This window comes from Barbus barbus (genome assembly GCF_936440315.1).
Source record: "Barbus barbus genome assembly, chromosome: 17".
Taxonomy (NCBI): Eukaryota; Metazoa; Chordata; class Actinopteri; order Cypriniformes; family Cyprinidae; genus Barbus; species Barbus barbus.
This window is the reverse complement of record NC_136745.1, coordinates 864,762-888,590: the sequence shown is the minus strand read 5'-3', so window position 1 is coordinate 888,590 and position 23,829 is coordinate 864,762. Positions and strand designations below refer to the sequence as shown.

General features: G+C 41.8%; 1 protein-coding gene across 1 annotated transcript in view; it reads left to right on the top strand.

The window, feature by feature from the left end:
* Nucleotides 1–8,681: 8,681 nt before the first annotated feature.
* LOC306883730 (X-linked interleukin-1 receptor accessory protein-like 2) overlaps nt 8,682–23,829 on the top strand; it is a gene marked incomplete at both ends in the record, with an annotated part of 313,750 nt that continues 298,602 nt past the window's right edge. Inside the window, one exon of the mRNA XM_079439154.1 lies at nt 8,682–8,763. Within this exon, the coding sequence (XP_079295280.1) occupies nt 8,682–8,763 (82 nt within the window). The remainder of the gene's footprint in view (nt 8,764–23,829) is intronic.

Here is a 23,829-nt window from a genome sequence, read left to right as displayed (position 1 = left end):
AATGCATTTCAGCTCATGATAGATTCTGAACGGCTTTAATTTAGAGCAAGAGATACAGGGGGAGTGAGTTTGTTGTGTCAGATATGTCTTTGCTCACAGCTGACTGGTCTGGTTTTGGTTTGCGATCTCTTACCCAGAATAAATATATAGCCTTGTAGCGTAAATTCACTCCTCCTGTATCTCCTGCTTGTTTGTTGCTCATTTTCAGCTCAGAGTAGTTATTATTTGTATATAGTTCTTTGAGTCCAACACTAAGTTATTCTTGAAGACAACCTTCTGTAAGTGGTCAAACTGTGCTTCATTTATTCAGTGTAAGAGGATCATACTGTATGCATCACTGTGCCATTCTCTTCTTTCATATGGAAATATATATAAAAAAAATCAATATACAGTATTAATATCTAAATATGGAATTCAGCTTCATGATTTACATACACTGTTATATTTTTCAGTTTATTTAAAAAAAATGTTTTAAATCATCTCAACGTTTCTACTTTGTATATTTTTATGTAAGTTAGCATATACATTCTATTCTGACAGTTCAGTTCATGGATCTGAAGCTGAAAATCGAGTGTGTTCAATAAGTAAGACATACAGAATGTGCAGAGCGGTGGGTGCCCAGAACCATGATTGAAAACTGCTTATATTCACCTTATTTTTAACTTAAGAGCAGCACGACCATTTGTAACTTAAATGTACAAGGCTTCTGGTATCATTGGCTTCCAGTTATTGATCATAAACACACTGGTTTGTAATGCAGAGTTCTACCGGGCACTTTCTTATTCTTCTAGCTTATTAATAGCGTACTTCCACGTGAAGAAATAAGGTGGATAAAGGATTTGTAAATATTCTGTCTCTATAGCTATAAATCCCTAATATTGTTTACATTTTAAATGCTGTCAGTAGGATATGTCCATATTGTATGTTTAATCATCTATCCAAATGTATGTTCTGTATGGTCTGGAAATGTTAAATACAAAATACTACCATCCAGTAATTTGGGGTCAGCCTTTAAAAAAACAAACAAACAAAAAACAATTAATTGGCCTGCTTTTCTTTAGCAAGGACTCTTTAAATGGACTAAATGTGACTTTTGCATTGTTACTAAAATCAATTTCAAAGTAAGGCCATTCTTTTGAAATTTCTATTCATCAAAGAATCCTAAAAAAAAAAAAAAAAAAACTGTATTACCACTACGGACTACGGAGCCCCTATAGGGACATTGGCAAAAAAAATAAATAAATGAAGACTATCGCATGAGCACGAGAAATGTTTTGCGTGCTCACAAGAAACATTTTTGAGCTTAGGCATTACAGTTTCCGGTTGGGTCACTTCTGACATCTTATAAAGAAGAAAACAAGAGCATGCATGTGCATGAATTATCCTAATTGAGATCTATTTTGGCCTTCAATACTAAAACATTGTTTCTGTTCTTGCATTTGGACACAGATAAATCATCACTGAACGGCATAAGAACAGCTTTTTCCCTCAGGCTATATTCCACCTGAACATATCAGCCTAACATCTCAGGACTGTCCATCTGTACATAACTTCTCAAAACTTTTCATCTGCAAAACAGCACATTCATAATTCTATTGCCTATTGTCCAACATATAACTTTAAAAGACAGTTAAATATGTATATAATCGAAAGCGATTATTTATTTTTGATAATTATTACTTTACCTCAGTTAGGTTTTCAAGAACTGCTCTTAGTTTCATTTCATTTTCATTATTTATTTCTTATATAAAGTGCAGTCAGTGAATAAAAAAATTGCTAATTAATCACACGTTTTTTTCCCCTGAAATCTGCATCAGTCTTTTCGTGACGATTAAATGTTTAATTTTACTTCTAAAATGCATGTTAAACCAGTTTAAATAAAATATTGTATACATTTTCAAGCGGTAAAATATGTTGTACTTGTAATAGGAACTGTATTTAACGAAAATAAAGGCATTTAGGCAAAGAAAGAAAGAAAAAAGAAAGAAAAATGTAAAAGAAATAAAAAACGAAACTGACAGCAGTTACTGAAACCTAACTGAAGTAAAGTAATAATCAAAAATAAAATATTGATTTCAATTATATACATATTTAACTTGCTTTTAACGTTTTATGTGGGACAACAGGCTATTGCCATATGAAATCTAAAATTTGAGCTTTTATACTGTAGCTACCAAACGCCTCTAGAAATCAAAATGCGTTTTAAATGTCAGAATCAGAAAGAGCTTTACTGTCAAGTGTGTTTACACACACAAAAACAGTGCAGGCATGAATATAATTTAAGGTAATAGAATTAAATATAAGGCTAATAATAAACAGAATAGACAATGCATTAAAAATAATAACTATATGGTAATAAAAATATAGATAAAATAGAATTATTAGGAGGTTATGTACAAAATATAGAGAAAACGTTAAACAACAAAACGTTTCTTGTGCACGTGCAATAGTCTTCATTTTTTATTTTTTGCCAATGTCCCTTTAGGGGCTCCGTAACAAACATATAAGCAACTGTGATGCAAAAAAATGAGAGAAAAAAGAAGCATATTACAATGATTTCTGAAGGTATGTATATGCTTATACCCTTGTTGTGTAAAACGGTTTTGCATGGAAAATTGATAATGAGCCCTGGCTAAGTGTAGTAAAAAAATAAAAATAAAAACAAATACAATTGTTAGAAGTCTGTTTGAACCACTAAACTTTCTGGTTTTAGTATTTAGACAGACATCTCTAAGGTGCTTTTAAATGCATCATTAAAGTGATAGTTCACTCAAAAATTAAATTCTGTCATTTACTCACCCTCATGTGCTACAAACCTGTATGAGTTTCTTTGATAAATGATGATCGACACTACTTGATTTTTTGATTGTACACTAAATCAAACTGACTTCTTAAGGAATAAATTATACAGTATACAGTATATTACATGTGCATAATTGAATATTGTCACAATTAAACTTTTGGTGGTGAAGGATTATTTAACCAAGTAAAATACACTAATAATTACCACCAATAATGTATCTTTATCCATTTTGTGAGATTCTCTGTCTCTTCAGAATGTGGGTCCAACCATGTAATTCACATTGAGACCATAGAAATCACAGTCATTTCTGTGATGCACATGCTACTTAATCAATAAAATGCCTTACTACTGAAAAGATACACGATTGAAAAAAATAGTGATCAAAATGTTTGTATCTCACATTACAGGTCATTTTCTATACAGAAAACCAGCCATGGTTTTCAATAAATCAACAAATCTTTGTTTGTTAATCAAGATTCAAAACTGTTTTAACAAAATCGCAGTATTATGTCTTATATCTCAGTGTTAGTGGGCACACATTTTTGTCATGAACGCTACCTCAAATCAAGCATCTTATGAGGGATGCTCTTACTTTTCTAAAGCAGTTCACACTGCATGATTTTCAAAGTCATCAGATCACCGTTGTTTTCACACTGCATGACTTTTCAATAGAAGAATCACAGACAACTCTGTCTGGTCCGCAAGCTACATTTCATATAACTCCTCCCCAAACTTCCAGCTGCACTGTATCATGCTCTCTCATAGGCTGTAGGTCATCGCCATGTATTTTTCAGTCAAAACTCATGTCATGCAGCAGGATTTTGAATCATCTACAGGTCCTGGGCCCGTATTCATGAAGAGTCTTAGTGCTAAGAGTTGCTCCTAGTAACAACATTCTAAGAACATTCTTAGAAATGTGGGTGTTTCCTCTTTAAAATTAAAGAAAAGATCCTAGTAAAGAAAAAAGTAATTCAGAAAGCATCTTAACCCTTAAAAGAGGTCTTAAGGTCCAAAATTGTTAGGAGTACAGACGAGGACTTTTAAGGATCTTAAGAGTTTCTTTAGCAGCGGAGAAAATGGACGAAACATGAAGAGGGAAATGTGTTGCACACAATGATGACAGTGAGTTAATAAGACGCTACACATTAGATCGTGCAGGGATCATGTTTGTGACCGAACTTATTAAAGACATGCTAACATCTCCAACACCGCGCTGAAATGTCATAGCGCCAGAAATGGACGTAATCACTACATTAACATATTTGCCAACTGGAAAAACCCAACTATGCAGCAGTGATGATTTGGGTCTGTTACAGCACTTTCAGAACCTTAATATGTTTCTGTTCATTTCCTATAAAATACGTTAAGTATGACAGCATGCTAAATAAAAAATAAATATACATATAATGTGTGTGTGTGTGTGTGTGTGTGTGAGAGAGAGAGACAGTGTGGTAAAACGGGAAAAATTATGCCTGTAATTTCAAAGTGTAGGCTTATTATAGACCTTACTCTTAAAAGTGCTCTTTTATTTCCTTCTTGGACAACCAACCAATCACAGCCTTCAAAAGAGCAAGAGGGTCAGCCCCGCCTCCTCACTAAGATAAAAGTTTTTTCTCGCTCAGAGTTGCTCTCAGATTGGTCCTGAATCACTTTTAAGCTAAGACTCCTAGTTAGAAATGTTCAAGCTAAATTAGGAGATCTCTGAGAGGATTCTTGGAATCTTTAGGAATACAGGTCCAGATATTTACCATGCCAAATATTTGACGGGTGTGTTTTTGATAAAGCACACTGTGATTGTCACTTGCATGATTGAGAACCAATTTGCCTCTGATACAGCCAACCAAACCACCCCAATCCCCATATAGTGAACACCTTAGCAAATGCCTAGCAACACAAAAGTGCAGATTACACTCACATTTTCTTTCAAAAACGTGAAAATCAAGCTTATGTTTGCAGTTGAACAATACTGAATAATGTAAAGAAAAAAGGCCCCAATGCATTTTTTCTGCAAGCTGTAGAAGACTGTTGAGCGGGGTAGTATTGATCAGGTTAGCTGGATACCCTGGTGTAGAAGTGAACACAAAAGGGTTCCCACGAGGCCCTGCTCTGGCTTCAGCCCGCATCAGATGGAGTCAGTCCTGCGTGTTACACCTCAATACAGAATTCACTTTCAGCTGCGCTCACCGGGGAATTCTATCAGCGGTAATTCCTCCAGAGGTAATGCTGACGGAGCAGATGGCGAATACTGTGAATGCCTCAGACCTGTGCCTGTTTATTTTAGAATAGCCGTGTGTGTGGCGGCTCGTCGGGAGTACATCCTACAGCGCTAAACCGTGGAGATCATCAGGGGACGGGCTGTTTGAAATCGTTTCTGCAAAGATACCGTGGAAGACTGTAGAAGGCTAAATTAGACCGTCAGCGAGCGCAGCTCCTGGCAGAAAGTCTGATGCGCAGAGGTTGTTCATGAACAGCCGTGGCCTCGCTTATTGTAGATGTATTCTTTCCTGGGAAAGCTTTGAGAAAAAGTCTTTGAATTTTTCAGTGCATCCCCTAAAAGTGTGCTTAATGGGCTCTCAGCTGGTAACAACGCACCCATAAACAGACATGCAGCTTGACTCACGCACATACATATAGCTTCTTGTAGCTTTTTACATGAAAACGTCTCTGCAGCACGCTTTCAGGAGTGTGCAGCTGTTCTTTTTATTCAAGTTCTTCTGGGTTTAAAGCTTTTAAATCAAGCAGGGCACCAGTGTTTTCTAACACAGGGAAACTTTGGTCTCCTTGGTCTTTTTTGGTCATCGCCTAAATGTAACTGCGTGGTTGCTTTTAAGAACATTATAAAGCCTGTTTTATCTTTCCATGATACCACACGCATATCTGGAAGAGTCGATTTAGAGCATTTCTTCTTCAGTAGTACATCAATAAATGTCCAAAATTGGATGCCAGAGTGATCTGGTCTGTCATAAACATCTTGGCTAATCATATGTTTGAATGATGTACAACAAGTTAGAGATGTTTTTAATGACAAATTAATTACATGTATAAAATCACGTAAAAAGTAACTGACAGAAAAATGTACCAAGGCTTTGTCGAATCCTCAGAATTACAATGGCCACAGAACACCATTTAATTGGTGCATAAATGTCACTAGATCAATGTTCTTCAGCTTTAGCAAGACATTTTGTATCCTTAAATATCCTTAAAGCCTGGCCCTACCCAATGGATGTAGTTTCTGTGGACCGCATAAACCCTCTGCTGTGCTTCTCATGGTGAACCATGTCATTCCAGCGTTAGCCTGGATTTAATGCTGCTGCTCTTCTGTAATGCCCATTTCACACATGATCAGTTTGCAGTATATGTGGCACATATGCTGTATGTATGTGTTGCAGAAGCAGCACACGCTCATAAGATCAGTTTGCAGTGCATAACACATCTCGAACTCCAGCGCTTCAGATCACTAGTGCTGTACCGGGTGCGTTACCGAGCACGTTTATTACGCCAGAAAAGCCACATACAGAGCTGGCTATGTGATGCAAATGTCAAAATGTATTATTTTACAAATGATGCGCTATGATAAAAGTGTTTTAAGCTCCTAACCAGGCAGATGCACTGGAGCTGAAGAGCCCCTATAGCAGACAGAGAGATGAGTCCATTCTAAAAGCATTCTGCAATGACTCTTCTGCTTTTGATCCATGCCAGGTTTCCCATTTCGGATTTGTTTTTGTTTCTTTGGTAATGTTTTTCTTCTTCTTTTGCTGATTATTGAACTTTTTAATTTTTTTTTTTTTTTTGTGTGTGTGTGTGATTCTGATTTGAGCCACTTCCTTATGTGGTACTAAATCTGATGTTTTGCAGCGTGAGCTCAGTTTGAACAGTCATATTGAAATATATGTGACTTTTACATGTATGTCACTCAAAAGATGTTACATAATGGTAGTTATTGGTCACTGGTGGATATGGTCGACAGTAAAACTTGAGGGATCATTTTGTAGATATTTAAATATTATTTCCTCATCAGTGTCTTTGTCCACCTGATTGCCTACGTATGAATTTTCTGGCTTCTGCAGTACATCTTATAAATGAATGTGTAAACACTGACTTCAGCGGCTCTCGAGGACTTCGATCTTATGTTGGCCATATTTCAAAACCTTAACGTGAACAGCAATCATACATTAACACCATCACAATTTCTGCTTTTCGTTTTTAAATAATGAGTCTGAGGTATTGGTGTGCTAGCAAGCAAGGAAAAAATACAGAAATATGAATTGGTGTTTATTCTCATTATGGTCTGTGTAAGAACAATAGACTGCAAGCTCTTTTAGGTTTGCTAATGCTTGTCTCTCTCACCATTGCATTGCTCATACTGAATAGACAACAGTGTTTTAGGAAATGCACCATAAATCTATTTATCAACATGATCATTTGCAATACATACATTTATAAAAATGCACAAGTTACTGAGATAAACTAATCACACTGCTTGTTAAAGGTCTGTTGGGCTGGTGTAGATTAAACACTAACAGTCACTACAGTAAATAACTGTACAGTAGAACTGACTTTGCCAGTTTAAGCAGCTTAGGTTCTACAGTTTGGTGTTTACACTAAGAATAATCAGTATGTTTTTTAAATTTACACATTCTGTAAATGGTATCATGTTTCTGTAGGATAAAGTGCAGACTGCAGCAATGTGCATTTTGCTTTTAACATTTTATTTGTTACGGGACATTACAAGATCATTATCCAGACACTCTGAAGCAGAATGGGGGAAACAGAAAACTAGTATGCTTGTGTTTGTGTGTAAAAGTTGTTGGTGGTTTACTGACACTATAGTGATCATTTGCAGTAAAGTGTATGGATGCAGTAGGTATGTGTCAGGATCTGTAAATGCAGAGAGGTGCTTTATTGAGTGCCAAGCTCAAATGTAGGGTGGTCTCGACAGAAAGGACAGACGGGAGGTCAGTCAGGCAGGGGTCAGGGTCAGATATCAGTGAAAGAGCGAGAGGATGAGATGAGAGCGAAGTCAAGGACAGACAGGGTTCATGAGCAGTAATCAGTCCAGCAGGGCGGTATCATCAGAAGGTGATCACAGCTGATGGTCAGAGAGAAGCACACGTCCAGAGCGGACAGGGCAGATCTGAATGATCGCGGCAGAAAACCAGCATGAGATCATGACAAATAAACAACAATTACTAGAGCGACAGTAGAAGCTGAGAGCACATAGACACGCAATTATAAGAGAAACAGGTGAAAAACCAATGAGTAACATCACATCAAGTCCTGACAGGTGAGCTTCTGGACTTCACAAAAATAAAGGCAAAGACACATTTTTCTAATGGGCCCATGTTGCAACAATGACACACCGATTGTTTGTCTGTGACAGACAGAATATTAATATACAGTTTTGCATCATGATTTGTAAAAGTATGATATTAAAGGAAAAATAAATAGGAAAATCTAGTGCAGATATGAGGTGGGACTGACTGTATTTGTTCAAATCAGAACAGAGGCTATTTAAATTGAAAGTAACGTTTTAAAATCAGTAGTTTATGATGATAATAAACCTGTTTCAGCATACATTCAGTGCTGTAATATATTTATTTAATACAGACTTGATTATTTGGAATATTTAGAAGAAAAAAAAAATCTGCTCTTATTCAAACGAGAGTTCTATAACATTTAAAGCACTTTGAGCTGAAGGCATTAGGCAGTCCAAAGCATCCTGTATTGATGTTTCCTTCACTTTGTCCATCTTTTTGTACTGGAGAGAGGTGTTGTTTTGTTCACACTGATATGTTCAAGTAAAAGAAAAAATATAAACAAATAATCCGGGGCTTATTCTTCTGTTTTCTGGTTTCTTGTAGCTGCACACGACTGGAAGATGAAGCTCGCTGGATTTATGCTCCTCCTCATCAATTCAGCGGCCTCCATCAATCTCAAATACATCTCCAAGAGGAACTCAGGTATGACCGTCATTTTCCTGCACTTCCAGCGTCGTTTCAGAGCGCGAGCATGCGCTGGAGAGTTTGATGCAAGCTTTCAGTGATGTATATTTGGAGGTCAAGCCTCTCCTGCTGTTGGCTTCAGACTCGTGATGGGAATGTGATTTCATCACTGGTGAAAAAACACTTGCGTTCTGTTTGAACTGTTTACAAGTAATGGAGTGGTTTTTGGCGAAATTTGTCTGTGAACCGTTGTGTTTTTTCAGTGAAGAACCCGGGCTCTCCACATGATCACATAACTGTTTTTCTCCCGCTGCATTGTGTGTGTGTTTGTGTGTGGGTGCCGTGTGCGTTCAGCAATTATGTTATCAGCACCAAACGGGCATTTATGTGGGCGGAAAAAACACAGAGGCAATCTCGACTGTCAGTTTCTCACCCAGCCACAGATTTCAGAGTTTGGCATGTACGCTTTACTGTGCCACCAAATAAGCAGAAACGTTTCCTGCGTTTAATATGCATGATTAACATGTGAGACACCAGTTTATAGCTGTGTGTGTGTGTGTGTGTGTGTGTGTGTAATGCTGCTGTGTTAAACGTTAAGTAGTAGAGCTTTATTGTGCTAGCATGATACCAGCAGCACTGGATTGTATGTTTAAGGATGAATTTCTGGATAAATGCATGTGCTTTGAAACTTTGCGTAACAGCACAGGGATGAGCTCTGATTATGATTATGATTCTGAGGTATAGTATTATGTAACCAAGAGTTGAATTTGCCAAAGGAAATTGAATGAATGCTAAAAAGAGCATGTAAATCAAATGTGAGGGATTTAATCATCGTAAGTTTTATCTGATTAGGGTTAGATTGTGAGATAAAATGTGACGTCCAGTGTGAATTCCCAACAACCCCCACCCCATTTTTTTATTTTGTTTTGCATTACATTTGTTTTTTTGGCCCTGAAAGATTACTGAGCTGTATTTTATATTTGTATTTTTGCAACAAACAGCACCTATAACAAAATATTAAAACATGTTTGTATTTTGATGGTTTAATGGAAGGAATAATCCACGAACTGTATGCGTCGCCACATGAAATTCTGGAGAAAAAAGCTAATGTTTCTCTGAAGATGCGTGAGTTGCTGGATATATTTTCTTTATAGATGGTTTGTATGTCTTGAATTTGCATCTCTCACATCAACTTAATTCATCTTTTATGTTGTAGTTCCTTTCACTTGCATCTGGTGCTTGGAGAGTTTTTATTTTGAACTGTATTTCTGTCTTTCTAGCCACCGATAAGATTTAATCAAAGCTTCCTTCAGCATTTTTGACTGAAACAAGTAATAATTTAATATTGATTTTAGAGAATCTGTCAGATTGATGGATTCATGTCAGATGCTAATGTGTCTCTGTTACTCTGATAACTTTGGTGGAAATCAGTTTGTCTCAAAGGTGTTCTTGCAAAATCTCAAAAACTACAGCTTGGGATCCACGACACACAGAAGGGTCAGATTACTAAACAAAAGTGCTGCTGTATCTACTGATGATGAACAAATTAAAGAACACAGTTGCAAATCATTTCCATTAATGACCAATGGTGAGAGCAGTGTAAATTAGCATTGCAAACAAACCGATGATAATCAGGTGCGGGTGATTGACTACCAGCACAGAAGCAGAATAGGATCAGACAGGCTTTTTTGGGTGTTAGACAAATGTGCAAATACCAGTAAACTGACTCGAGCAAACCCTGCTAAATCATGTTGCATGTCTGATTTACATTCTCTCCTCCCATAAATGTTGTGTCTGAAAGGGAAACTCCTACAAATGCATATGCAATAAGATCGAAATAACATGTCCATGCCTTGTGATTGCTAATTTTCACTGTGCATCTTTAGTAAATCCTGACAGTAGGTTTTTATTGTCAAAAGATGGTTTGCACTGATGTTAAAGTAAATGTGTGTGTATACATTTCCTGTCATTGCCTGTGGTCATCATACGCCACTGTCTACACCATTCGATGATTAGCTTATTCGTTAACAACATTTCATACACACTGTATGCAACATAAAATATATATGTATATTTTTACTTTCAATGTTTTGATTTGGCAGACATATTGTACATGGATATTAACAAAAATGTTGTATTTGGTAAAGTACACAACAAATCAAATGAGATGTGCTGATCTTTCTCATATCTGAGAACTACATAAACTCTGTTCTTTGGAGGAAAACAGTATTTCTACAGCTCTAAGACATACAGTATTACATGCAGACAACAAAGCCATGGGCAGTTTTCCTCACACACATCTCATGTATTTATCAGCTATTCTAATCCAACACATTACAATCACAACTGTATTAGACTGAAAAAAAATAAAAATAATAATAATAATGATCAGATTTTATGTGATCTCAGATGTCCTTCTCTAATGCACCTGCTCTTTTGTGGAAACGCTTCAATTTGATGGCTCCCCAGCAGCATTTTCTTAGCAGGTTTCTCAGCATTGAATTCCTGATGGGCCGCTCATAAACTGGGCCAGACTATAACTGTTACTCACACGCAGTAATGTCAGCAAGTTAGCAAAAAGCAATGAAAAAAACAACAACAAAAAAACATAATAAAACTATGACTGAAATAAGAAAGGGAAAATGATTCAAATCAAGTCAAATACATTTTCTAGCTGGTACATATTAGGGACAGATTTACACTGAACTCAATCTGATATAAATCACATCATTACTCACATGGCGAAGCTGATTGGTTAATTTTCATACTAGCAGCCAATGAGCTCGCAGCTCAACATTCAAATACTCAGCTAAGGTTTGCTGTAAAGGGTGCAGCATGCTTCAGAAACCCTCCACCTTCCCCAGCTCACATGTGTAGCAGCTGTATTTCATATATGCTCACAGCAGCAGCAGATCTATTCTGCAAAGACCAAACACATTAACATTATCATGTATATTACCATGCATTGCTATTGTCATGACAGAGGAAAACAGCACATGTGTCGCCACATGGGGAAAAACATGAGCCATATACAGCCTACTAAATTTGCTAGCTGTGCCAAGGTCTGTACAGTAAGTCTCTTTTAAATATTACATAATTTTACCTTTTTATGTCAAGGCAAAGTTCAGATTGTGAAATGTCATGTGTTGTGACAGTCAGCCTAGAAACAAGAAGAAAGCTGCAACAATATTATTATTGTTACGGGGTTGACGAGACGTGAGACGTGCGGATCCATTCGCAAGGCTTTATTAGCAAACATGGTTGTGATACAGGCAGGGTCAGACAGTGGCAAACAGGTATGGCAAGGGCAAGACAAAGCAATCCGTGGAACAAGCGTGGGTCGACGATCAGCGAACAGTATCCAAAGGGCAAGGCAGAGAGATAATCCAAAAGCGAGAGAAAAGGCCAAACGGGGAGCGAACAGAGTCCAAACGGCAGAGGCTAAGGGTAAATCCAGTAAACACGGGCAGGGTCAGACACGGCAGGAAAACAAGGCAAGACTAAGACTATGAACACAGGGAAACGCTTTGTAAGGTAGACTGGCTAACAATACTCGGCAGTGAGCAATAGCAAGTCCCAGACTTAAATAGTGAGTGAGTGATTGTGAAATGATAATCAGGTGTGGGCGAGATAATGGTGAACAGCTGTGCGTGTCGTCAGTGCAATGAATTGTGGGAAACGGAGTCCAGTGTGTTGTGAGTGAAAAAGTCAATGTGGTGAACGGGTGACCTCTAGTGGTGGTTGACCGGGAGAGCATGGACCAGATTCGTGACATAGCCCCCCCCCCCCCAAAGAGCGACTTCCAGACGCTCCCAAACAATCCAGGAGGGCGGTGGAGCAGAGGCGGAACAGGGGGAGGGACGGAGGGCCAGGCCCGCGAGGAAGTGGGAAGACCGGGGACTGAGGCAGAACCGGCAGAGCAGGAAACCAGGGCGGAGCCAGAGGCCAGGTCGGAGCAGACGGGACCGGAGCCCACCAGGTCGGAGCAGACGGGACCGGAGCCCACCAGGGCGGAGCAGACGGGACCGGAGCCCACCAGGGCGGAGCAGACGAGACCGGAGCCCACCAGGGCGGAGCAGGCGAGACCGGAGCCCACCAGGGCGGAGCAGTGGACCACCATGGCGGAGCAGATGACCACCAGACCCGAGCAGAGGACCACCACAGGGAGGCAGACAGGGCAGGAACCCATAACAGAGACTGGGATCTGGGGTGAACAAGGACAGAAAACACAGAGAGAGCAGAGACAGACAACACAGAGAGAGCCTTCATGGTCTCAGGAGCCGTGGCAGGGCAGGACGGGACCAGAGCGCACCTGGGTGGAGCAGGAGACCCCCAGAGCCAGACAGCTGACCACCACCGCGGAGCAGACAGAGCTAGAGCCCACCAGTGTGGAGTAGACAGGGCAGAGGATCTCCACAGTAGAGCAGACTGCTCAGGAAGCCATGGCAGGATCAGGGATCTGGGGGAAACAGAGACAGACACCACAGGAAGAACAGAGACAGACAACACAGAGAGAGTCCCCATGGTCCCAGGGGCCGTGACAGGACAGGGTGTGAGTTCACAGACGGCCTCCTTGGCCATGACAGGACAGGGCGTGAGCTCACAGACGGCCTCTTTAGCCGTGACAGGACAGGGCGAGGGTTCACAGATGGCCTCTTTAGCCGTGACAGGACAGGGCGAGGGTTCACAGACGGCCTCTTTAGCCGTGACAGGACAGGGCGAGAGTTCAGGAACGGTCTCCATGGCCGTGACAGGGCAGACAGTGAGTTCGGGAACGGCCTCCATGACCGTGACAGGGCAGACAGTGAGTTCAGGAACGGCCTCTGTGGCCGTGACAGGGTAGACAGTCAGTTCGGGAATGGCCTCTATGACCGTGACAGGGCAGACAGTGAGTTCAGGAATGGTCTCCGTGGCCGTGACGGGGTAGACAGTGAGTTCAGGAACGGTCTCCGTGGCCGTGACAGGGTAGACCATGAGGTCCGGAACGGCCTCCATGGCCGTGACAGGGCAGACCATGAGGTCAGGAACGGCCTCCGTGGCCGTGACATGAGAACTGGATTCTCGGGATTCGGGAGTAGGTGCCACCACTTCGGGAGGTTCTGCAGCGGAAGCCGCCACCTCTCGAGGCACGGGAGCAGACTCGTGAACAGGAGAGACCTCTGGAACAGACTCGTGGACAGGAGAGGCCTCAGGAGCACAGTGTGCAGCCCACACACTCAAAATGGCGACCGCCATAACGGGAAGCACTGAGGTCAGGGGAACAGTCTCTGTAACAGCCAGGGTTGAGGCCCTGGGAATGCCAGCTACTCGCACCGACATCAGTGGTGGGTCCATCATACTGGATATCAGAACTCGAAGGACTGACCTTGAATCTGTGGTAACAGCCTCTGGCAGTTCGGTGGAGGCGTGCTGTGACTCTGGCTGGAGCACTGAGACGTGCGCAGACTCTGGCTGGTGGAGCACTGAGACGTGCTGTGACTCTGGCTGGTGGAGCACTGAGACGTGCGCAGACTCTGGCTGGTGGAGCACTGAGACGTGCGCAGACTCTGGCTGGTGGAGCACTGAGACGTGCGCAGACTCTGGCTGGTGGAGCACTGAGACGTGCGCAGACTCTGGCTGGTGGAGCACTGAGACGTGCGCAGACTCTGGCTGGTGGAGCACTGAGACGTGCGCAGACTCTGGCTGGTGGAGCACTGAGACGTGCGCAGACTCTGGCTGGTGGAGCACTGAGACGTGCGCAGACTCTGGCTGGTGGAGCACTGAGACGTGCGCAGACTCTGGCTGGTGGAGCACTGAGACGTGCGCAGACTCTGGCTGGTGGAGCACTGAGACGTGCGCAGACTCTGGCTGGTGGAGCACTGAGACGTGCGCAGACTCTGGCTGGTGGAGCACTGAGACGTGCGCAGACTCTGGCTGGTGGAGCACTGAGACGTGCGCAGACTCTGGCTGGTGGAGCACTGAGACGTGCGCAGACTCTGGCTGGTGGAGCACTGAGACGTGCGCAGACTCTGGCTGGTGGAGCACTGAGACGTGCGCAGACTCTGGCTGGTGGAGCACTGAGACGTGCGCAGACTCTGGCTGGTGGAGCACTGAGACGTGCGCAGACTCTGGCTGGTGGAGCACTGAGACGTGCGCAGACTCTGGCTGGTGGAGCACTGAGACGTGCGCAGACTCTGGCTGGTGGAGCACTGAGACGTGCGCAGACTCTGGCTGGTGGAGCACTGAGACGTGCGCAGACTCTGGCTGGAGCACTGAGACGTGAGCAGACTCTGGCTTGGCAGGCATGACGTGAGCAGACTCTGGCTTGGCAGGCATGACGTGAGCAGACTCTGGCTTGGCAGGCATGACGTGAGCAGACTCTGGCTTGGCAGGCATGACGTGAGCAGACTCTGGCTTGGCAGGCATGACGTGAGCAGACTCTGGCTTGGCAGGCATGACGTGAGCAGACTCTGGCTTGGCAGGCATGACGTGAGCAGACTCTGGCTTGGCAGGCATGACGTGAGCAGACTCTGGCTTGGCAGGCATGACGTGAGCAGACTCTGGCTTGGCAGGCATGACGTGAGCAGACTCTGGCTTGGCAGGCATGACGTGAGCAGACTCTGGCTCTTTGACGGAGGCTGGGACTCGACTTGGCTCTTTGACGTAGGCTGGGGCTTGACTTGGCTCTTTGACGTAGGCTGGGGCTTGACTTGGCTCTTTGACGTAGGCTGGGGCTTGACTTGGCTCTTTGACGCAGGCTGGGGCTCTGATCAAACAATTGGGTGCGGTGTCTCGTTCCTCCGCGACCCCCACAGTGAACATTGAGCCAGCCATCAATAGAGCAAAGTCCAGAAACTGAACGAAAGACGAACGGGGACCCTCTCGGATTAACTGTGATTTAATCGGCTGGTTAATGCCTTCACAAAAAAAGTCTATCAGCAGACAGTCCGGCAGGTCAGAGCCATTTGCCAAAATTAGATAGTCCTCAATATAATCTTCAAGGGGTCACGTTCCCTGCTTGAGGGTTAGCAACATACCTGCCAGGTCCATACTTGGCCAGCATCTACCCGAAAAGCTGCTGGATCCTTTTGCGGCCGAGTATTCTGTTACGGGGTTGACGAGACGTGCGGATCCATTCGCAAGGCTTTATTAGCAAACATGGTCGTGATACAGGCAGGGTCAGACAGTGGAAAACAGGTATGGCAAGGGCAAGACAAAGCAATCCGTGGAACAAGCGTGGGTCGACGATCAGCGAACAGTATCCAAAGGGTAAGGCAGAGAGATAATCCAAAAGCGAGAGCAAAAGTCCAAACGGGGAGCGAACAGAGTCCAAACGGCAGAGGCTAAGGGTAAATCCAGTAAACACGGGCAGGGTCAGACACGGCAGGAAAACAAGGCAAGACTAAGACTATGAACACAGGGAAACGCTTTGTAAGGTAGACTGGCTAACAATACTCGGCAGTGAGCAATAGCAAGTCCCAGACTTAAATAGTGAGTGAGTGATTGTGAAATGATAATCAGGTGTGGGTGAGATAATGGTGAACAGCTGTGCGTGTCGTCAGTGCAATGAATTGTGGGAAATGGAGTCCAGTGTGTTGTGAGTGAAAAAGTCAATGTGGTGAACGGGTGACCTCTAGTGGTGGTTGACCGGGAGAGCATGGACCAGATTCGTGACAATTATTATTATATGATTCTTTGTTATTTATCTGCAATCCAAGTCACCTTTTGTGTGGACTAATTAGATGATTTATGAATTAATTTACAGTATTTCAAAAAATTCCTTTTTTTTTAATCTTGAAAATATTTCAAAACTTTTTTTACATTTCGCTTGAAAATGGAATACAGTTTTTTTTTTCCAAAACCACATTTCTTCCCACACATCAATAGGACAAAAAAAAAAGTATTATTTTTATTTTAACTTGGCACTTATGTTTTAAACTAGTTTTTTAGAAAGATATTTTCTTTACCAAGCACACTTATTAGTCCATTCATGTGTTTAGATGATATGTACACTTAAAAATAAAGGTGCTTAAAAGGTTCTTCACAGCGATGCCACAGAAGAACCATTTTTGGTTACACAAAGAACCATTCAGTCAAAGAACCATCTTTTTCTTAACTTTTTATAATCTGAAGAACCTTCTTTCACCACAAAGAAGCTTTTGTGAAACAGAAACCATTCTTCAGATGTTAAAGGTTCTTTATGGAAACATTTTGACAAAAAGGCTCTTCTATTTCATCATGAAGCAGCATTATTTTTGGCACCCAATTAAGTGATCCCCAATGCTGGGTGATGTATCCAGAAGAAAAGCCCTCTATGAAGAACTGGGTGCTATTTCCTGATCAATGTTAGCTCTGAAGCTTTTTATTTCCCCCCTAAAATTTTCAAGGTAGTTTTCTACGTAATTAAATATAGTTGAATTATATTTACAGTAGCTTTGATTCAGGGACATTCACCAATCAAGCGATGCTCTTTGATCCTCCGAGTGATAATGATGAGAGCAGCGCAATGCAGGCGAGAACACATCTGGATATTAGAGAGAAAGTGGTTCAATAAAAGCAAGTTATTATGGCTATTATTCTTTGTAATTTGGCCTCATTCGGTGGGTCGACCACTGGGCAGCTTACAGGACAGATGGAAAGATGTGTATGAGACTCCTGGTCTGAAATTGTTCCCAGTCCAGCCCTGATTTTAATGTATGAGACAATCAGCCTTGTAACAAGATGAACACCGCAACAATATTGTAATATAATTAATAAAAAAAATATATATTAATCTCCAACTGTAATGAAATCCAACTGTGTGAACTAGTTACATAATATATTTATTTACAAAGTATCATATCTTCCTCTATTTTAAATTCTCTCTCATCTAGTACTTTGTGTTTCTTACTATTTTATTTTATTTTATTTTATTTTTTTAATCCAACTGGGAACATCTGATCCTCTAACCATCTATCTGAATGTTTGTGCTAACCATAAAATGAATTCTGAAGGTCATTTCCACAATTGTGAATTGCAAGAAGTGAAGTGAAGTGACATACTGCCAAGTATGGTGACCCATACTCGGAATTCGTGCTCTGCATTTAACCCATCCAACGTGCACACACACAGCAGTGAACACGCACACAGCAGTGAACACACACACACACACAGTAGTGAAGTGAAGTGACATACGGCCAAGTATGGTGACCCATACTCGGAATTTGTGCTCTGCATTTAACCCATCCAACGTGCACACACACAGCAGTGAACACACACACAGCAGTGAACACACACCCGGAGCAGTGAACACACACCCGGAGCAGTGAACACACACCCGGAGCAGTGGGCATTTATGCTGCGGCGCCCGGGGAGCAGTTGGAGGTTCGGTGCCTTGCTCAAGGGCACCTCAGTCGTGGTATTGAGGGTGGAGAGAGCGCTGGACATTCACTCCCCCCACCTACAATCCCTGCCGGCCCGAGACTCGAACTCGCAACCTTTGGATTACGAGTCCGACTCTCTAACCATTAGGCCACGACTTCCCGCATGAAGATGAGCTATTCTAATGTGTGACGTATGATATGCATGTGGTCAGTAGTGAATATCAGTCGCACAGTCATTATGCAGGAAAATGCTCAATTGACCAATCATAAACAAGTATTCCATATAGAGTTTAAAGGTGTACAGTCTTCTGTTCAAGACCCATCATGCATCTACAGTTTAAATGTAACCTTTAAAAGCTTTAAAATAACTTTAATCAGCCAAACTGCCCTTGACAGTGAGTAAAAACACAGTTTCCCTAGGAGAAATCTCTTAAAAGCTGGAAAATAAGCTTCTCTTAATGTTTTGCCCGAAGTCACCCATCAGAAAATTAATTTTCTTCTATCCACACCTTATGAGGGCCTTGGGAGTGTAATATATGTATTGTAATTTAATTATTAATGAGCAAAACAAAGTGTCCCTCAAGTGTCCTAAGATTGAAGAAATGCATCTAAGCTGCTTTGTGGTTCGAGAGAGTAATTTGACAAGAATAAACTACTGAAAAAGGGATAAACAGATTATGTAAACGTACGTCAACTTCTATCTGAACAGCTAATGCTAATCCAACGTGTGAGTCTGTAACGGCCCTTCACATGACTTGATTCAGTGTTTCCGGTGCATTTGTAGGCTACGTTTCAATGCGAAGCGTCAAGCTATAGTAACACACATCACGCTCATCAATCACTGAAACAGTCCAAATTAAACCTATTTAACTTTGACCCCATTCCAGCTACATCTAAGAGAGACACACAGTATCTACACATATATCTGTATTCTCTTCTAGAGGTGTTCAAACCATTTCTGCATCCTTCTGAGCACATTTTAGAAGCTTCTCTTATTTACATACAGCATTGTCCACATATATTGGCAGTCTCTAACAATTTGACCACCATTTTACTTTACCAAAGCCCAGTGTGAATGTAGCTCATGTTGAGCTGAACTCTGTCCAGCTTCTCTCACAGAGAGAGACCATGATCGATTACACGTTCAGTTGAGGTGGCTCCCATCACATCTGTACTCTCTAACTTGTCTGTCTCTGGAAAGAGGTTGGGTTAAGTGACATTGGCAGTGACAAGGGATTAAATGTGAAGCGCTGAGGGATGCTGATCTCCTGGAGCTCCAAGAGGCTTCTAGAAATCTGGAATGCACAAACTAAACCCTAAAAAAGGTTCAGAAGGTCCCTTAGAACTCTCTCTGGGATGGAGACTCGCAATGTGCTTCTTTGTCTCGTTGGGCGAAGAATGAACGTAATCTTATTCATGTCTCTCTCCTCACAGTACGTGGTCATGTCTCTTGCTGCCTCACAAGCTGAGACTCAAAGCGTGGGATCTGCTATTTTCTCTTCATTCACAGGCCTGAGACTTCATACGTCACTGTATCTGTTAATGTGGCTCTGGAAAGACTGGAGACTCAGATCGAGGTTGTCTCTTTATGTCTTCTGCCTCTCAGTCCAGAGACTCAGAGTGAAGAGTTTCTCTGGAAAGGGTTCCTTTGCTGCTACTCTGTGCAGAACAGAGCTTGGTGGAGATGCTCAACAAACCTTGAAAAGATTGAATGACCTCATGCTCCTGTTGGTGCTGTTTGGAGTCTGTCGGTCAGTTTGTTTGATTTTCCTGAAGCTTGACCCAAGCTCTTGTGAGGAGGAGAATAAATAATTGTAGTGTAGCACAGATCTACAGCACCAATGTTAGCATGTCAACCTGAAGAATCCCAACCCAGTGTTCTTTCTGAGTGATCGACCTTAAGACAAATGGGCTACAAGCAATAGATACAGTACTGTTATGAGCTCCACCGAATACTGTGAATAATCCTGCAGAAAATCTAATTGTATGGGCCATTAGATTCTGAACTGCTCTGTGTACCCATAAATACACATGAACTAGATGAAATGACTAGCAACATGGGCACTATCTTCTCTAATACATTAGAAGCTGTTGCCCCCCTCAAATAGAAAAAGGTTAGAGAAAAATGTACTGCGCCATGGTACAACAGTTATACCCATTCTCTCAAGAAAGAAACTCGTAATCTTGAGCGCAAATAGAGAAAAACTAACTTAGAATATTTAGAATTGCGTGGAAAAACAGTATGTCCAGCTATAGACAGGCTCTAAAAGCTGCCAGGGTAGAGCAACTAGATTCTAATTGTAGCACCCCCTAGGCCTATCTCCTGGTACTAAAGGGCGTTCCTGGGTTCTTAAATGAATCCTAGATAACTGTATATAATATATGGAATTCTTGCTGACCTCCTGTTTAAATGTCTGTTTGTATAACTTTACATGTGCTTTGAATAACTAATAAACTTTTAAACCACAACCCTGTGTACTTACTTTTGTGTAACTGACTTAAACCATTTTCACATGAAATATAATTTACATATTCAATCTATTACGCAACGATATCTTACACTAAATGAATACTCAGGACTCAAGTTATCAAAATGTAAAATAAAAATAGGGTTTACTGAATAAATAAAATATTAAATTCACCAAAAGAATGAATTCTCACTATAAACAAAAAATAAAATACAATACAAAATGTATCAATGAAGAAAAGTATTCAACAAATACTCACTTAGCTTATTGAATAAAATTAAATCACCTGAAACCTCAAGTTTGAATTATCCTCAAAATGTAAAAGAGCTCAAAAGTTTACACGTACCTCAATAGCCTCACTTTAGCTAACATTCAACAGTAGGCTAAAATACAATACAATATCGCGTCAGCATGAAACACACACACACGCGGGCCCACGCGCGCACACACACACTCGTGATTCACCCACCCCAGTCCTAGCCGGCAAAAAAGCTAAAACACAACAGTTAACCGTTGCAGGCCTGGAGCGTTGCTTGTGTTCGGCGTGGCCAATAAACAAAATGACCCCTTCACTCCCTTTGGAGCAAGAAAAAACAATTAAAGATACCTTAATCCAAAATGATAGTTCTTCCGTCGATTACCACACCGTCACAGATAGGCAGTCTCTCACACGCGATGTCCATGGACTGGAAATCACTCACTCGACAGTCATCCTCTCGGCGGCGAAATGTTAGCTTTGGCAAACCGTCAATAACTACACAGTCTTCGGTTTCCAAGTTCACAATTCAGTCCGATTGTGTGCACAAAACCTAAACAAAGTCCAACTGACAAATATACAACGTTTGTCACGTTCTATTTTACGGTTTAAACACTAAAGCACGGAGCGAGTCCTCGACGCAACTCCTACTCAGCTATTCAGTCTCTCTCCTCTCCCGCGGTTGTTCACCTTTCACCTCACGTGTCATTCCATGCATACAAAAGTCATATAATAAAAAATGTTTGTTTTTTTTACCACCAAACATCAAAATATTACATGTTACATTATACATTTCACTTTACCAATGAAATTCTTTAAACAAAACCCTTAGAATAAATTTAAACACATACTTGAAACAAACAATTGTATAACCAACTACAACTCCCATAATCCCTTTCACTTACCCAAAATGAATAGAATGGAGATGAACTACAATAAATTTGTTTCTCGAGCTTACTTCTAAATTCTAATTTTTGTATATCTTTAAGATAATTTATTTAGTTTTAACGTATAATTATGAACCTTAATCAATCTAACTTATTTAGCACTTAGGTAACTTAAATGCTTTTTAGCACTGGGCTACACCCTCCCCCTTCTGATGGCTAGCATGTCCTCATGCGCTATCATTTAGACATGAATAAGTCCTCTTCTTTCAGGGCAAGGATTAGCAAGAGAGCATCTAAAACATTGGGCCATGGGATGACACCAAAGTGTTTTGCACTTCCTCTTCTCAGGCTCTTGACTTATGGGAACCACAGTAAGGGGCTTATAAACTGGCTTCCCAGGCTCATCATACGTAAAGCGTGTCACAGGTTTTACCTGTCTTTTAGGACGTTTTTCACAGGTAAGTTCTTCCACAGGCACTTCATCTTCAACCACTTCCCACTCAGCAGGACGTTCTCCCCCTTCAGACTCTGAGGCATCCACAAGCGTTTCTCCAGCTTCTTCAACTTCTTGAGCATGGCTTTGCTCTAAGTCATCAGACACTAGGGTACTCTCAGGTAAGATTTCTCTCTCAGGAACAACAGAAGGTATCGATCTGAACAGTTCGCTCACATCATCTCTCAGAGGGAAATACGACACATCATGTTCCTCATCAGATGAGGACTCTTCAAATCCATCTTCAGCATTCATTTCTCTGACTTCCTTCTTCCTTGTTTCCTTTCTTACCCGCTTCTGATCTGTTTGGGTTCTGGTCACCGGGCGATGAGGGGTCTGTTTGCTCTCTTCGGGGGTCGGCAACCTCACAAACTCTCCTATGGGTAACAGGTGGTCTCTATGAAGTGTCCGTATACCTCCCATTCCTCTTTCAGGCTTCAATCTGTAAACAGGTAAGTTTGGCAATTTCTTCTCGACAATGTATGGCAATGAATTCCACTTATCCTGTAACTTGTGTTTACCTGTCAATCCCAGATTCTTTATCAACACTCTGTCTCCTTGCTCCAGAGTATGATGTCTCACTCTTCTGTCAAAGTTTTTCTTGTTTCTATCATGGTTCTTTTGTGAAGCATCGGATGCAAGCTTGTACGCATTCTGCAGTTCTTTTTTCATTACCTCCACATACTGCTGGTACTTCACTGCATCCTTCCCGTCAGCAGAGGTGTTAAAGCATACATCAATGGGCAAGCGGGCTTCTCTTCCAAACATGAGTAAGTATGGTGAATAGCCAGTAGCCTCATTCTTCGTACAGTTGTACGCGTGGACTAGTTGACTGATGCTCTGACTCCATTGTGACCTTTTAGCAGGATCCAAAGTTCCTAGCATTGACAGTAGCGTCCTGTTGAACCTTTCTGGTTGTGCATCACCTTGCGGATGATAAGGTGAGGTTCGAGACTTACGGATGCCCAACATCACACAAAGGTCTTTGATAAGGCGACTTTCGAAGTCTCGTCCCTGATCGGAATGGATTCGTGAAGGTAATCCATAATGCACAAAGAATTTCTCAAACAGAGTCTTGGCTACAGTCATAGCTTTTTGATCTTTGCACGGGAAAGCTTGGGCGTAGCGGGTGAAATGATCTGTTACGACCAACACATTTGCGATCCCTCGGGAGTCTGGCTCAATAGACAAGAAGTCTATACAAACTAGGTCAAGTGGACCTGTACTTGTGATTTGACTCAATGGAGCAGCTCGTTGTGGAATTGACTTCCTTGCGATGCATCTCCCACAGTTCTTGACGTAACTCTCAATTTCAGTGGTCATTCTCGGCCAGTAAAATCGTTCCTTCAGGAGTTCAGTCGTCCGTTCAACTCCAAGGTGTCCAGTGTCATCGTGTAGGGAGCGCAGGACCATCCTACGATATTTCTCAGGTAAGACTAACTGTTGTCTTTTGTCTCCAGACTGTTTGTTCACCACTCTGAAGAGAAGGTGATTCTTCACAATCAGCTTGGGACTTTGTCTTTGCAGGAGTACTATGCTTGGATCTTGATTCTTGGCCATATACTGAAGCTGGCCAGTCTCGACTGCTTTCTTTACTGCACCTATGACTGAATCTTTTTCTTGAGCTCTTCTCAAATCA